This window comes from Hevea brasiliensis, chromosome 1 (genome assembly GCF_030052815.1).
Source record: "Hevea brasiliensis isolate MT/VB/25A 57/8 chromosome 1, ASM3005281v1, whole genome shotgun sequence".
In the NCBI taxonomy this organism is placed as follows: Eukaryota; Viridiplantae; Streptophyta; class Magnoliopsida; order Malpighiales; family Euphorbiaceae; genus Hevea; species Hevea brasiliensis.
The window spans coordinates 114,768,903-114,785,524 of NC_079493.1; the positions used below are offsets into that span (position 1 = coordinate 114,768,903).

Below are 16,622 nucleotides of genomic sequence, written 5' to 3' on the forward strand. Positions count from 1 at the left end.
TAATATTTTAGAATTTTAATTATTTTGACTAATTAATAAGGAACAAAAAGTAAATAGAGCACTAAACTATTAAACAATTAAATATTAAAAACTAATAATTCAATTTCAAGAATATAAAGACAAAAATGTGAGCTTTTGCCTTTCATTTTTTACATTCAAGGATAATCTTAAAAAATATCGTAATATTTAAATGTAGTATTATGTCGTAAATAGTGAAATTACTATAAAAAATATACTAATTTTTAAAATATAAGAATTTAATTATTAGTTGTAACAAGTACGCAAATGATAGAAATTTTTTTTTTTAATTCACTAGAAGACAAGTGTAGAAGATAGAAAGTAGGGAAATTTTCTTTGTAATAAAAGGGAAGTCGTTGTTTTATGATTTGTAAGATTCATGCACTCAATTAAATTAATCTCTCTATAGGGAAGTTGTAACACCCGGAAATTTTAAATTTTATGAGCATTTTTGGTATTTTAATTTTATTTAAATTTTAGGAATTTTTTTTGAGATTTTTCGGATTTTAAAAATCGGGTTCGATTTTCCGAAAATATAAACTTTGATGAATTTTAAAAATTTATTTAAAGACCACGTGGCAAAACTAAAAATATATTTGGAGTCTACGTATTTTTCTGAGTTTTCTGGAATTTTTTCTGAATTTTTGGATCTCGTTTTCGGTCCCGAGGCAGAGTAAAAAATTCAAAATTTTGTATTCTGAATCGAACCGGCCGAATAGAACCGGACCGGATCGGACTGGTCGAATCAGACCGGTCTTCTTCTCTTTTTCTTCTCCCTCCCGCGCGCGTCGACCTTCTCCTCTTCTCTCTCTCTTTTCTCTCTCCTCCCTCCTCCCCTTGCCGCGCCGCCGCCTCCCCTGCGTCCCCACCTCGTCGGCGCCCCACCTCGGCCCTTCCCCACGGCCGGCCGCAGCCTGGAACGCCGGAAAACGGCATTAGAACGGACGCGCAGCGCGCGCGCGACTTTTGGACTTCTCCGGCCAAAATTCGGCCGATCCGACCACCAATTGGACCGAGTCTTGTGTCTAAAATCATCTACTCGGCGAGAGCTTTCCATAGACACTAAGAATGCCGAAATCCATCGAGCGGTTTGTCCAATTTTTGCTCGGGAAGTTTTTAGCCCATTTCGACTTTTGGGCTAGATTTCTCGAAAACCGTGAATCCCACGAGAAAACCGAGGCTACCAGCGCGCTCCACTCGTCGAGTGCTTCGCGACGACATAAATTTCAAATTTTTTCGACACCGTTTTTCGGTGGGTCCCACGAAACTTCGCAGTGTTTTTCCGAGCATTTAATGAGCTTAGAAAATTCTGAAAAATTTATGTACTAACCCCCGTGTTATGGGCTTCGTGTAGGTATTCTCAATTTGCGGAAATTCGACAGTTGACCGGGTTTATGAATTTCCGGCCAGACAGACCCGTTACCGGAAAAGTCTCCGAATTGGACTGAGGTTTTGGCTACCCCCCTATTGTCAGACGTCCCGAGCGCGTTCCTGAAGTCGGAATCGGCAAAGGTAAACCCGAACCTTGCTTTTTCGTAATTTTCTAGTGCTTGAATAGGATTAAAAATCCATAAAATATTCGTGGTAGCTTAGAAAATTATGATTCTTTTTGCAATAGCTTAGTAATATTGCTAAGGACAGCGGGGCAAAGTTTTAGAATTTTTAGAGCTTATTTGGGCAGTTTTTGCAAAAATGATCAATAATAAGGACTAAATTGAAATTTTGCGTATTGTGATGGATGACTGATTTGATGGGCCCAGAAGGGGCTGTGTGATATGATTGAACTGTGGATATATGGATTGTGAGTATAGAAGTGTGTTTTGAGCCCTTTTGCAGGTTGGGTAAGTCCTAGGTATAGGGGAGACTCTGCCGGATTTTCGGCACGACTTAGGACGTATTTGGTCTTTTTCCTTGTTTGTATAGAGTCAAATTTATTAAATGATTGTAATCAGAATTGTCGTGAGCGATGCCTTCTTCCTCTGCCCAGCCGCCACAGTGACCATTGTTAAGTCTGTGAGTAAAATATTAATTTTAATTGTAATTTCGATATTATTATATGTTCAGCATGCCCATGCATCACTTATATGCATATATTTATGTAGTTAAACTCTAGGCACGATTTATGTTGCATTTATAACTGTTAACGTGCCATGAGTGTTGTTGTGGTAATTTGGAGCAGTGTGCATGCGTTGGCGTGCGTATGATGTGGTGTGGACTATGGATAGGACGGGTAGTCACGGCTTGAGTTCTTCGCTGGGACCCGATCCTTCGGGGGGTAGTCACGGCTTGAGTTCTTCGCTGGGACCCTCGATTTGGTTATCAAGTGGAAGTCCGAGCTGAGTTCTTCGCTGGCACCAGGTTGGATTTAAGAGAGCTGTATAGGGGATCAGCTCCCATATATTATGATTGATGTTACAGGGTGCGTGAGTGCTCCAAATTACCTTTTTGATGTTATGATGTGAAAATGTTGTGTATGTTGCATTTCACTCCACAGGGTGCATTAGTTTCAGATAGTTATAGAGATTATGGTTAAAATTGATATTTTACTCTCTGAGTCGAACGCTCACTCCTGTTCAAAAATTTTTCCAGGCCCCAGGAGGATATTTTTGAGGTTAACCTGCTTTCTCCCTCGCAGGTCGATTACTACTGTTTGTATAAACTTGTTAAATCTTAGAATTTCCGCATGTGTTAGAAATATTTATTTGATTTGGGTCTGTAAACTAAATTATTATTTTGGGACCTGTAAACTTAATATGCTATGCATGTTTGATGGATTGGATGAGGGAGCTGAGCTCCCATTTATTTTTATGTTGATGAGTATGTGGAGGGTGAGCTGAGCTCCCCAATTGACTATATATTGTGTTTACAGGTCGGGTGAGTCAAAAACTCCCCGTTGGAAAGTCCATTTTATGGCCGGACTTTGTCCATTTGTTTTCTTGAAATTGGGCCCAAATGGGCCTTAGAATTGGGTAAATGAACAGTTAGGCTTACTACGGGCCTCGGGGGCTTTAGGCTGGCCCAGGTCCTAGTGCCGGTCCGGCCCATAGGTTGGGTCGTGACAAATGTGGTATCAGAGCTTAGGCTTCAGATTCTTAGGGAATGTTCATCTAAAATGTTGGGAAGAGTCTACTAGGAGTCACATGCGGAAAATAGGGTTCACATTCGTCTTGCATTGTCATCTTTGCTTCTAGTTTCTGCTCCATATATTATGTATAAATATGAGTCTATAGAGCTGTGTAATGAGCAGTTTTGAATTTTTGTGGGCTAATACTGCTGAATTTCAGGAAAATGCGTAGAAGCAAGAGAGCTGCCACTGCACCAGAACCAGATGTGCCTGACGAGGTGTCGACACAGGATGAGGCGCCTGCCCCGAGGAGGCGGGGTAGGAGGCCTAGAGCTGCTCAAGTAGAGGAGCAGCCAACCCCAGTACAGGATCAGTCCTTTATGGCACAGGGTCCCATGGACCCCATGGCAGCTACTCTAGCTGGTCTGCAGAGAACCATCGACATGATGGCGCAGTATATGGTCCACCCTCCACAGCAGCAGCAGTCCACCGCACCAAGAGGGGAACCTTACAAACAGATCATCAATTTCAAGAAGTTAGTGCCTGGTACTTATGATGTATCAGACGATGCATATCGGTTTTTGGATTCCTGCAGACAGGCAGAAACAGAATTACAGTTGACTGATAGAAGACTAATAGAGTGTATGCAGCATGTCATGGGGCCTAAGCCTAGACAATGGATGAATGACTACGTGTTACCTCGGATGGAGGGTTTCTCGTGGACTCAGTTTGTGGAACTGTTCATCAATCGGTTTGTGCCAGAAAGCTTCAGAGACCAGAAACAGTGGGCCTTTGAGACCTTAAGACAGAATGGCAGGTCTGTAGATGAATATGCTACAGAATTTCTAGAATTGAGCAGATATGCCCCTGCAGCAGTAGCTACAGAAACTATGAAGGTGAAGAGATTCCTAAAGGGGCTTGACAGGAGGTATGCGAACCTGGCCATGATGTCTAATCAGTCTTTTGATGTGGTGGTTGATCGAGCCAGACAGATTGAGATTAGCTATGCTGCGGATGACAGCGGAAGAGCAAAGAAAAATAGAGCAGAGGGTTCCTCAGGTGTCCCTTCCATGGGTACTCCGGACAGTGGTGGCCAGAGTAATTACAGAGGAAAAAGTAGGAACAAGAAAAGTGGTTTTAGACACAAACCTCGAGGATTCAGACCAGGGTACGGATCCAGCAGTGGTCACAGTTCAGGGTACAGTAGTGCTGGGTCTGGTTCAGGATCCTCCTTGGCACCTTGTGCGTCAGGACCTTGTTTGATGGGTTCAGGAGTATGCTTCAGGTGTGGCCAACCAGGTCACTTTGCTAGAGAATGCCCCGTTTTCAGTGAGCCACAGATGGGGTCACAGGGTTCTGTTGCAAATGTTCCTCGCCAGTTGTATCCGGGTGCTTCCAGCATGGCAGTGATCGATTGATGGCCAACAGGGCCGAGGACAAGGGGGACGTGGATTTGGAGGCAGATCAGGAGGTAGAAGTCAGTATCAGGGCTCTGCCACTCAGGGTAGGGGTCAAGCTCGGGTTTTCACCCTGACCCACCAGGATGCTCAGGCTTCCAATGCAGTTGTGGCAGGTATTCTTCTTGTCTGTTCTTATGAGGCTCGTGTTTTGATAGATCCGGGTGCTACGCACTCATTTGTCTTCCCTGTGTTTGCCATGAAGTTGGGTAGAAACCCTACAACCTTAGGATGTCCTTTATCGGTAGCTACCCCACTTAGTGACAACATAGAGGTAGATATGGTTTTTCCGGGTAGCCCAGTGGTAATGGATGGAAAGATCCTCCCAGCAGACTTGGTTCCTTTACCAGTAATGGATTTCGATGTAATCTTGGGGATGGATTGGTTGGCAACTCATTATGCCACTTTAGACTGCAGGAACAAAAAGGTGTATTTCCACATACCTGGTGTGGAAGAGTTTAGCTTTGATGGTGACAGGAGCGTGGCTCCATATAATTTGGTGTCAACAATTAATGCTAGAAAAATGTTGAGGCGTGGATGCCAAGGGTATTTGGCATTGGTGAGAGATACATTTGTAGAAGGTGTCAGCATGGAAAATGTTCCTGTTGGTCTTTATAATTTGAATTCATTAACGAGTTGGTCTTTTCATAAAAAAAAATATCATTTCCGTTAAATATATATGAAATGATATTCTTATACTTAATTAAATAAAATATTTTTAATCCTTGAAATTTTATAGAATTAATGTTTCAACCCTGACATTTTTTATTCAAGAATTGTTCGAAAAAAACATTTCTCATAGAAAATTATTTTTGAAAACTTTATTTCCAAGAAAAATTTTCAAGAAAATAATTTTTTACAAGAAAATTGAGAAGTTCGTGACAGAACTTGTAGTAGTTCCTTCCATTGAGTCAGCAGTTCCACTCCACTGTGACAACAATGAAGCAGTCATACAGGCTAAGGAACCCCGGTCTCACCAGAAATTCAAACACATAGAAAGGCGCTACCACATTATTAGAGAAATAGTTGGGCGAGGCGATGTAGCCATGCAGAAAATAGCATCAGCTGAAAATCCAGCTGATCCATTCACTAAGCCTATGTCACAAACTCAACTAGATCGACATCTTGAGAAGATGGGTCTAAGATATTGTAATGAATGGCTCTAGTGCTAGTGGGAGATTGTTAGTAGTATGCTCTAGAGCATATCATTTAGTATGTATGTATCTTGTACATGTTTTATTAATAAAAGGCATTTTCACTTTTCCGTTTACATAATATATTTATGTGTAATAGAAAAGGTCCATTGATATTTTGTTAGAAATTCTATTATTAAGTTGTTAAGAATATGAGTGATAATATTTCTAGTACAAAGTATCATAAATTAGTTCACAATCGAGGATACTTCACACAGAACATGACTTATCCAGAAAGATTGTATTCATGTTTATTCCCAATGTATTTATATGAGATATAAATAAGATGGAATGGTGAGTCTCATGCCATATAACAAACATAATAGGCATTTATGCATGATAAGTAGGCCGAACCAGTGACATTTATGACAAGCACATGGAGTTTACTCTTGTCTATGCATTGTCATAAATCATATCAGTGCATATAATCTTTAGATTTGAGATAGCACAGTTATCTTGTATATAGGTGGTTTGAGTTTGATACTGCTTTCATACTTGTACTGTGTATGGGTATATAGGCATGTGTTGGCTCCTACTAGTTATATATGGAGGTAGGTGTTGATCAAGATGGAATCTATTGCCCTAAGTAAATAGGGATAAAATCCCATGTTCATTTAATTATTCTTAATGTTTCAAGTTCCTGGCCATGACAGATAGATTTAATTAGAAAAGAGTTTCTGATGAGAAAATCTTTTTAATCAAGAACTGGAATTAAAAGAGAACATAGTATTCATAGCATATGGGTTTTGACATAAACCATGACTCCAGCTCGAATTGGGATTTTGTAATAGAGAGGTAACATATGATTATAGGTTCATTAAAGATAAACCTTATTACTGATTGGGTGGCCATGACATACTATGCTGGGTGTTAACCATGGTCTATGAGGTGCATGAAATGATTTAGAGAAATCATTTATGGTAAGAAGGACTTCTGATGATATTAAGAGTTGATATCATATCTCATTGCCAATTAGTGATGAGCCTACTAAGTCACACACATACACAAGTAATCACCAAATTAAATGTGATTTAATTAATTAGTTAAAGAGTTTAATTGATTAATTAAATAGGTTTGGTTTGCAATTAGATTGCAAAGTCCCTAGCATGGCTTGAAACCAAATATAGGTTATTGGATGTATAATATAAGTTAAATTTATATTTAAAGTGTTTAAATATGAATTTAATTATGAAAAATTAATTAATAGAGATTAATTAATTAATTTATATTTGATATAAATTGATTAGAAGAGGAAAAATAATTATTTTGGGTTGAGAACTCAAAATTAAGACACAAGGGTATTTTGGTCATTTCACAGGGTGACACGTGGCACCATGAGATGGTGACACATGGCACTACACATAAGCTTGTCATTTGTCTTTTAATCATGTAAGATAATAAAAGTTAAGATTAAATCTAAGTTTGACACTTGGCACAATGTGATTGGATCAATTAAACTAAGAGCCAATCAGAAGATGACATGTGGCAAGGGTTTTTAAGTGATGACCTAGCTATATAAGGGAAAGGATGAAAGAACAAAATGCAATATGCTATTCTCTCTTTTGTGCCACCACCTCTTATTATCTCTTCCTCTCTTCTTCTTCATCTCTCATCAATTCAAAGAGAATTGCCAACATTCTCTTGAATTAAAATTGCTAGAAATCGTTTCTAGTGTCCTATATACATCTGTAATCTCTCTAAAGGCAAAACCTGAATTTCTAATTGATTGGAAATGCTTGAGAAACTGTTTAAGGGGCTGCCATTGGTGATCTTGATGTGGACAAGCTAGAGGGACAACATTTGGTGTCCTAAGTGCATCCCAGAGGTATCAAACACAACTACAGTGTATCAAAAGGTTAGTGCACAAGTTCTTGAATTAATCTAGGGTTCTAATGAATTAATCTGTTAATTATAAAATCTTAAATGGTAAATGCAGATCCAAAAATATATTAAAAGTGTTTTAATATGCTATTTAACATTGAAATCAATTAGGTAAATAATAAATCTTGCATGATGCATGAGACCCTAGAAGAAAATTTTTGAATTCAATGTTCTAAACTTATATTTTTCATGCTTCTGCTCCTTCGGGTAAATGGGGGACAGGAGGATGAAGAGCAGCAACAATCACAAGGTATAGGACAACCAACTGATGCTGGTCCTTTTGGCTCTCACCAACCTACTATTGGGCAATCAGACTTATTTGCTTTTCTTAAAAATTTGGAAGCCAAAATTGACAGAATGAGTGATGCACAACCATCTATTTCTGATGATAGTTTTGATCTTGTGGTTGTTCTGAAAGCTTTAGAAGCTAAGGTTGATGCACTTGGATAGAAGCAAGCCAAGCTTGAGAAAAAGATTAAAAAGAAATTTTCTTCATTCAGGAAAAAGCAGAAAATTTATGACAGAGAAATGATTGACATTTATAACAAGCTGGCAGCCTCTTTTAACCAACTGTACAAATGGGGCCAAGATATTTTTGAAGAGATGAAAGCTATGGTAGAAAACCTGGATACTGCTTCTGAGAAATCCAATGAGCAAGCACCTACAGCAGCAAATGAGCCAGTGCAATCCACAAATGAAGAAGACCAACCAGCTGTCTAGTTTTAGAACTTTGTTTTTGTTAGTTTCAGTTACCCTATGAAACTTTAGTTTTTAATTGTGTAATTTGGTCAGTCTGTTTATGTTTGAACTATTCATTTCCTGGTTATTTGAACTTCTACATATTTTATCTATTTGTGAATGGTTTAAATTTTTGTTTTTCTTTATTTTTGTTTGTTTCATGCATCTTAAGTTGGCTTGTTCATTGTTGCTGGCTGCATTGGTTTCTTTTGCTGTGCTGCATGCATTGTCTTTGTAATCCAGATTTCTATTGCATTGATCATTTTCTTTAATCTTAGTCTCTATGGGCTATTGTAATAGCATTATTGATATTGCTCTTTGATAGTCATATAACTGGATTATTGAAAGTACAGTAGCTGTTCTTCTGTTAGCTATGACAATTCAGCATCTAAGGTAACTCCTGGACATTCACATGCCACATGTTGACACTGCTTTCCTTTACCATGCCTCATGCTAAGGGTTATGCTGCCATGTGAACTATTTGAATTGCTTCAAATTTGCAAAATTTTTGAAACCCATCGAAATTTTCATGAAGCATGACATGCCCCATGTTGGTACCCAGTGTCAGTTGATTAGCATTCAGCACAGGGCATGCCAATTTACTTTTACTTTAACACGCCTCATGCTTTTTAATTAACATGCCTCATGCTCCAAATACTTATAACTCACATGCCTCATGTACATATTCTGCTCATTCAGCACTAGGCATGTATGTTCTACATGGTAACTCTTTTCCACTCTTTCTTAGTTTATATCTCTCGAGCTATCATTTATTGATTTAATTGACATTTTTGCCACTTTGATTAAGCCAATGAGGAGATTGTCTCATTTGAGTTTGGGGGAGGGCAAAAGTGTTAATATCATAAGAAATAATATTCAATCTGATTGAAATAGAGATATTACATTGAAATTTCTAATAATACTAAAGTCCAGTAGTAAAAGTGTACCTTCGATGAGAAAAAAGAAGAAAAAAACACAAATGTAGTTGTTAGAAACAGAAGAGATTGCAAGAGAAGTCATTATTTCTTAGTAAGGTTCATGCACTCAAGTTTTGTTAGAAATTTCAACTCTCTCGGAATCTTTTCATTTCAAAAACATGTGGTCACTATTATTATTTTAGCAATCACAACCCTTTCAGTCTCTTTAGTATTTTGTCGAACATTCAACTTATTACTTGATGATGCATCTACTGTAAATATAATATAATTATACCAAATAAGTTATTCAATATAGTTCTTCAATATTTTAGAGTAGGTTATTAAAAGTTTACACAAATTGTTTTTAGTGATTAATATATCAATCAACATTGAAATTTATAATTTTATTTGATATAATTGGCTCTAATTGGGATTTGAATTTGAAATCTCCAATACCACTAGTTAAAGGTCATTGGTAATTTTATAATTTTTTTTAGTGATAATGATTATTGTATAATTACATTATTATTACTTGATAATTTAATCTCTTTTTAATAAAAAAAATAAAAGATTAAAAATATTTATTTATAGTCTGACTTTATTATTTAAATTCAAGTAAGGAGTAGCATTAATAATGCAAAAGGTTAGAATTTAAATTTTAAAATTTATAAAATAAAATAAAAAATAAAGAACAGGACAAGCAAACCTACTTCGTTCCTCCCAACTTACCGGTCAAACTAGCTAAGAGTAGAAAGGAAACTCTTCAATCAAATCTTGATTTGTAGTGCAGATATATGGTTGATAATAATAAAATTATTTAAATATTTAATGTTAAAATTATTGGTGAAAAGACATGTGACCTATCTTAAAAAAGTGACCGAATCAAACAAACCTAAAAGCTAATTAAAAAGAATGAAGTTTTATCATCTTGCTTTGCAAAATTGGTCTGCCATGTAATTTTCTTCCATAATTTTCCAGGTCTATTGTTGATTTTTGAAACCCAAGACAATACAAATTTTAGATCACTTTGGACAATCGATTTCCTTCTGCCATTCAAATAAGAATTTGGAAAAATCTCTTGTGCTTTTCCAATTGCAAGGAGATTCAATAAAAAGTGAATTACATTTTAATCCCTACTATCTTCGATATTTAATAATGACAATGACAATAATAAATAGATATTCACATTCTTTAAGAGAGGAATAAAGAGTCAATAACAATTTTTTAATATAATTTGATATAATTAATGAGTTGTTCTATATATTTCTTTTTTTTGAGCGAAGTTCCATATATTTCAAGAAATCTTTATAATTTGAATTCATTAACGAGTTGGTCTTTCATCAAAAAAAAAAAAAAAATTTCATTTCCGTTAAATATATATGCAATGATGTTCTTATACTTAATTAAATAAAATATTTTTTAAACCTTGAAATTTTATAGAATTAATGTTTCAACCCTGATATTTTTTATTCAAGAATTGTTCGAAAAAACATTTCTCATAGCAAATTATTTTTGAAAACTTTATTTCCAAGAAAAATTTTCAAGAAAATAATTTTTTACAAGAAAATTGAGAAAATTTTATTTCTTATAAAAACTTATTTTGAAGAATAATTGTTTTCCAATAAATTTAAAAAAGAAAAAAAAAAATTAGCATGTGATTGATGTGCTGCGTTTCACCAGTGGACGTTGTCGTTGCTCCTTGATTGCGTTGTGTGCTATGGGCCTAGCGTTGCTGGATCTAGTGGGTATTTGGCCCAGCTTGATGCTAAAGAGGAACATTTCAAGAAGGGAGGTATGTTTTATTGAAAAAGAAAAAAAAAAAATTCATTTTTGCAAGAAAAGTCACATCCTCGCACTCCATAATTTTGGACAGAGAAAAATAGAGGATTAGATTTCTTCTTTTCCATTCTTGATAAGTTATAGCTAGTCAATCAATCAATCAATGAAACGAGAAGTTCCTCAAAACTAATTTTTGTGCTGATTGATTGATGAATTGAGAAATCATATCCCTAAAGACCTCCTACACTTTTATATTTATTATAATTTCATTTATTGTTTAGCTTGCAGAGTTTATTCTCATATGAAAAAAATAATATTATTTTTTTTATTTAGATTGATTGATATTGTGAATTAATATTTTATTATCATAAAAAGTAATATTCAATCTTATTAAATTGAAATTTCTAATAATATTAATATCAGTAGTAAAAGTCTCCATACCTCCGATGAGGAAAAAAAAACAAATGTAGACTTAGAAACGGAAGAAATTGCGAGAGGTCATTATCTCTTAGTTAGGTTTATGCACTCTAAGTTTTGTTGAAATTTCAATTCTTGGAATCTTTTGCTTAACTTGGCTTGATCCAACGATTAAAAGTATATTACTCACTTTGTAGATAATAAGTTCGAGTCTCTAATCCCCTACTAAAAAAAAAATCTCTTGAAATCTTTTCTTTTTAAAACAATGTTATCATTATATCGTAAATAAAGGAAAAGAACAACTTATTTATTATGTATTAAATATACAAATGTGTAGTAAAAGTCTCCATAACTCCGATGAGGAAAAAAAAACAAATGTAGACTTAGAAACGGAAGAAATTGCGAGAGGTCATTATCTCTTAGTTAGGTTTATGCACTCTAAGTTTTGTTGAAATTTCAATTCTTGGAATCTTTTGCTTAACTTGGCTTGATCCAACGATTAAAAGTATATTACTCACTTTGTAGATAATAAGTTCGAGTCTCTAATCCCCTACTAAAAAAAAATTCTCTTGAAATCTTTTCTTTTTAAAACAATGTTATCATTATGTCGTAAATAAAGGAAAAGAACAACTTATTTATTATTTATTAAATATACAAATGTGTGCTTAGTCTGGTTTGATTTCGTGATTGAAGATATATATTATTTACTTAATAACTCTAAGTTTGAGTCTCTACTTTTTCAATCCCCTACTAAAAAAGAAATACACAAATATGCGAGTTTTATCTTTTTTACATGTAGATCCTACTATATATTTTGTATTTTGAATATACAATGGTAAGGGTAGAGAGGCTAAAATTTACAGTCATATAATTATTATAATTAATAAGAATTAATTATAAATTATTCTTTGCAAATCAAGGGATAACTTGATTTATCTTTCTTCACTTTTAGGGTCTAAGAAATAGAGAGGTCTCGAGTTTGAATTTCTCCATCTACCTATTCTAATATTATTTACCTTTATGATGAGAAATAGAAAAGGGTACCTCCTGCTATGTAGCTCCATATTTGGCCTATTGTGCCTCCAGTGAATCCAAAAAATAAGTTAAACTTTTATTAAACAAAAATCAATCTTCAATTTTTTTTATAAGTCATATATTTTATTATTTTAAATAATTAAAAAATTTTAATAAAAATCCACACTACACGATTAGCACATATCCATCCAATATACTAAACAAAAGACTAAAATATTAAGTAAAAAAATCTGATAAAAAGATATCAGAATATGGGGACCAAAATTAAATTCATCTTTGAGAGTACAAAAAATAAATATTAAAGAGGAACAAAATAAAATCTAATTAAATATAGAGATCAAGATTAAATAATATAAAAAAATGAATAAAATATACATAAAGTACATAGATCGAATAAAAATGAAAATATTGGAAGAGTAAATAATTTTTTTATAGGTAAATTTTTTATTTTACAAAAGGAGGAGGACAACAGCATAATATACTAAATTTTATGGACAAAATTTTAATTTTAAAAACTTGAGTGGCTCCCTGCCCTATAACCTAGGTTTGCCCCAATACAGCGGACTAAATATAAGTAAAAATTTCCCATAAAGGAATACGTATTTTTTAGATTCTTTAGTTAGTTTCTTCAACAACTTTAATATAGAAGAGGAAATAAAAGGCAATAATAAAGGACCAGTGTAAGAAAAAAATGAAACATATATGCTTTGATTGAATACACACATAGCCTTCTTGATAATCAGGTTCTGTAAGTAATTAATATTATTAAATGTTCTACAAAGCAAGAATTAATATTATTACATGTTATGAAAGTGGAGAAAAAAAAAAAGCAGTATTAAAAGCTTAAACCGGTCTAAAAAAAAAAAAACTAAAACATACCTTCCAATAGAAGTTTAATCTTCTTGATCATCAAGCTCCGTTAGAAAGCAATGGTTTGAGATCTAGTGCTATAGCTTCAACACTACTAAAATCACAAGTAATTGAAGTAGGAACATCATCCAATTCCAACATAATTACTTCAACAGCCTCTTCAGTATTTTCAGTCTTTTCAGTGTTTTGTTCAACATTCAACTTGTTACTTGGGGATGCTCGAATCCTTTCTAACTCTGTGTTTCTCATCTAAGAGTATATTTGTGGACTTAATGTCACGATGATAAACAGGAATAGAAGCTGCTGAGTGTAAATATGCAAGTGCCCCAGCAATTTCACTAGCAATTCTTACTCTCATTTCCCATGGTAGTGAAGCCTCCTCACTTTGGTCATGGAGATATTGGAAAAGATATCCATTAGGTATGAATTCATAGACCAGCAAAGGAACTTCGGTCTCCAAGCAACATCCCAACAACCTAACAACATTCCTGTGATTTATCTGAGAAAGAATCACAAGTTCATTAATAAATTCTTGTAAGTTTTCCTCATCAACTAATTTGGACATTTTGACGGCAACAATTCTTCCATCTGCTAGCATTCCCTTGTACACTGTGCCCTGACCTCCCTGACCAAGTATTCTGTTATCATTGAAACGATCAGTGGCTTTTTCCAACTCCTCTGATGTAAATATTTGTGTTTTCTTAACACTACCATCACTTGAAGTTAATTGTTGTTGTAACAGCAAGCCACCATTCCTTTCAAAGAACTTTTTTTTGAGTTGGATGTTCCTTCCTTTCTTCATAAGCTTGCACAACATCTGAATACCAAAGACTATTACCAATACTCCAATAATCCCGCCTGTGCACTAAATAACTCGCACCATAAAAAAAATTGAATACATATTAAAATGATTACTTACTAACTTAACAAAGTCAATATAAGTAAGAAAAAAAAAAAAAACTTAGTTATTAGTCAATGTAACTTGGAGAAATCATTAGGCAAACTCATTTAATTTATAGATTAATCAATAGAAATTAAGAAATAATAAATCTCATAATTATATTATCTCATATTATTTATAATTTAAAATTTTTAAAAATATTTAAATCATATATTTATTTATAATTATATTAATTAAAAATAATTTCATTAAGGATAACATGATGCAGACTAATTAATTAAATTTACTTAAAATTTTTTTAGATGATAAAAATGGTAGAAAATATTATAGATCTGTACGTGATTTAATGATATTATTGGGCAAAAGAAGACTTACCAACAGTATAATCCATTTTGCGTCAGGTACACATTTAAATGATCCAGAAGTATTCACACATCTTGTTATTCCCTTGCAATGACCGCCATACTCGGATCTTTGCATTCATCAACATCTAATTTAAGAAAGTCAAAATGAAAAGAAAAAGTGAATAAAAAAGAATAGTACTATTTGTAGATGGATAGTAACACAATAATGCCTACTAATTAAAAGATTCTAACTAAATTATGTGTCCATTTAATTAATTAAGCAGTTGATTCTCAAGGTCCACGTATATGAGATTTCAAACAGCTCTAAAATAATACTCCATTGCCTAAATCAGAAAATGATTAATATTGCCGTTGTTTATATCTCTCCATTTTGTGGCCTGTAAATTTTTAAATTTTAAATTCTGTTCTAATAGGCTAAAATTTGTTGAAAAGATTATGTATTCAATGAATATATTTATTTTTCATAATTACTGCTCAACAATGCCACTATCAAAATTTACTTTAACTTCAAACTTCATTATCCACAGTGCCCTACACAAGCTAAAAATTCAAACAGCCATAGTTTTTTAAAAGGATAACATGTTTATTAATCCCTAACATGTTTTAGCATAACAAGTTACTACTTAAAATTTAATTTTTGTCAATAAATTAATACCTACAATCTAAATTAAATGTTAACTCAATCAAATACTTTCAATTTAAAATAATTTAGTACTTAAAATTTTATTTTATTAGGAAATTCAAAGTGGAGAATGACAAATTGAGGCTTGAGAGTCAAAGTAGTCAAAACACTATCTCCCTTTTCCCGCGATAAAAGTTCCTTCAATCGTTTGCATTTTGTAGCTTAGGACATAGTGAGTTCCCTAATGAGGAGGTACTCTAGGTGACAAGCTAAACAATCAAAATAACGAGAGAACTCTTTATTTATTTATTTTTTGTGTTTGCTGATGAGCCTGATCCCAAGGTTTAAAGGGTTTTATATGCGAAAAAGTTGTTCAATGGAATGATGGTCAAATTCTAGTGTCATAAGATGGAGAAAGTTCGCGGCTGCAATGCCTATTAAATGCGTACGAAATTAGTTAGTTAAATGAGTGAACTACTTTTTAAATTAAGTTAAATTTGTAATTAAATTAGATGGAGAAGTGATTTAATATGATTTCGATCGATTCAGTGATAAAATCAGTGTAATGTAATTGATTCAATTAATTTAATTATTATATTTTTTTAATATTTATATAGAGAATTAAACTTAAAGTCTCATAAAAAAAATCTTTAAAATTAAAATTAATAAAACTAAATTGATAATTATGTGTTTTTTAATTTATTTCAATAAATTTATTTTTAACATATATTTAATATTTAATAAATATTAAAAAAAATTTATACATTTATAGAAATTTTTTTATGCATTATATTATTAAAATACTTTTATATAAAATTTAAAAATACTATTAAAATTTATATAACTTAATAAATATGAAAATTTTATTTTAATTAATTAATTTTATTTATTTATATTAACAAATATTATATTTAATTTTTCTAAAAAAACAAGTGTTATACTTAATTAATTTTAAATTAATTTATATATATTTAATTAATTTTTTTAATGACTTACTGATTTAATCATCGGTCTACTTATTGAACTATTTACCATTTTACTTGGGTTTTTTGCAGGATCACCTTCGAGATAGAATTTAATAGAAAATAAGTTTAATTTGCTCCCTATACTTTTTAAAAATATCTAATATAATATATTTTTAATTTTTATCCAATTTAGCCCTTCTATTTTTTGTTTTAGTTCAAATTAGCCCAATTGATATATACACACAATTTTTTAATATTTTATTATTTTTTAATATTAAAATATTATTTTTATTTTTTTATAATTAATTAAATTAAATAATAAAAATAATATTATTTAACACTATTAATTAAAATGAAAGTATGAAAAAATATTATTTTTATATTTTCATTAATTAAATAA

At 32.8% G+C, this 16,622-nt stretch overlaps 1 protein-coding gene across 1 annotated transcript; it reads right to left on the bottom strand.

Annotated features, from left to right (window-relative positions):
* Positions 1-13,574: 13,574 nt before the first annotated feature.
* LOC131183423 (putative wall-associated receptor kinase-like 11) lies at positions 13,575-14,661 on the bottom strand. The gene is made up of 2 exons (XM_058154195.1): positions 14,646-14,661; positions 13,575-14,227 (listed from the first exon to the last, which is right to left on the bottom strand). Exons 1-2 carry the CDS (start codon positions 14,659-14,661, stop codon positions 13,575-13,577), a joined length of 669 nt encoding a protein of 222 aa, XP_058010178.1.
* Between the last annotated feature and the right edge of the window lie 1,961 nt (positions 14,662-16,622).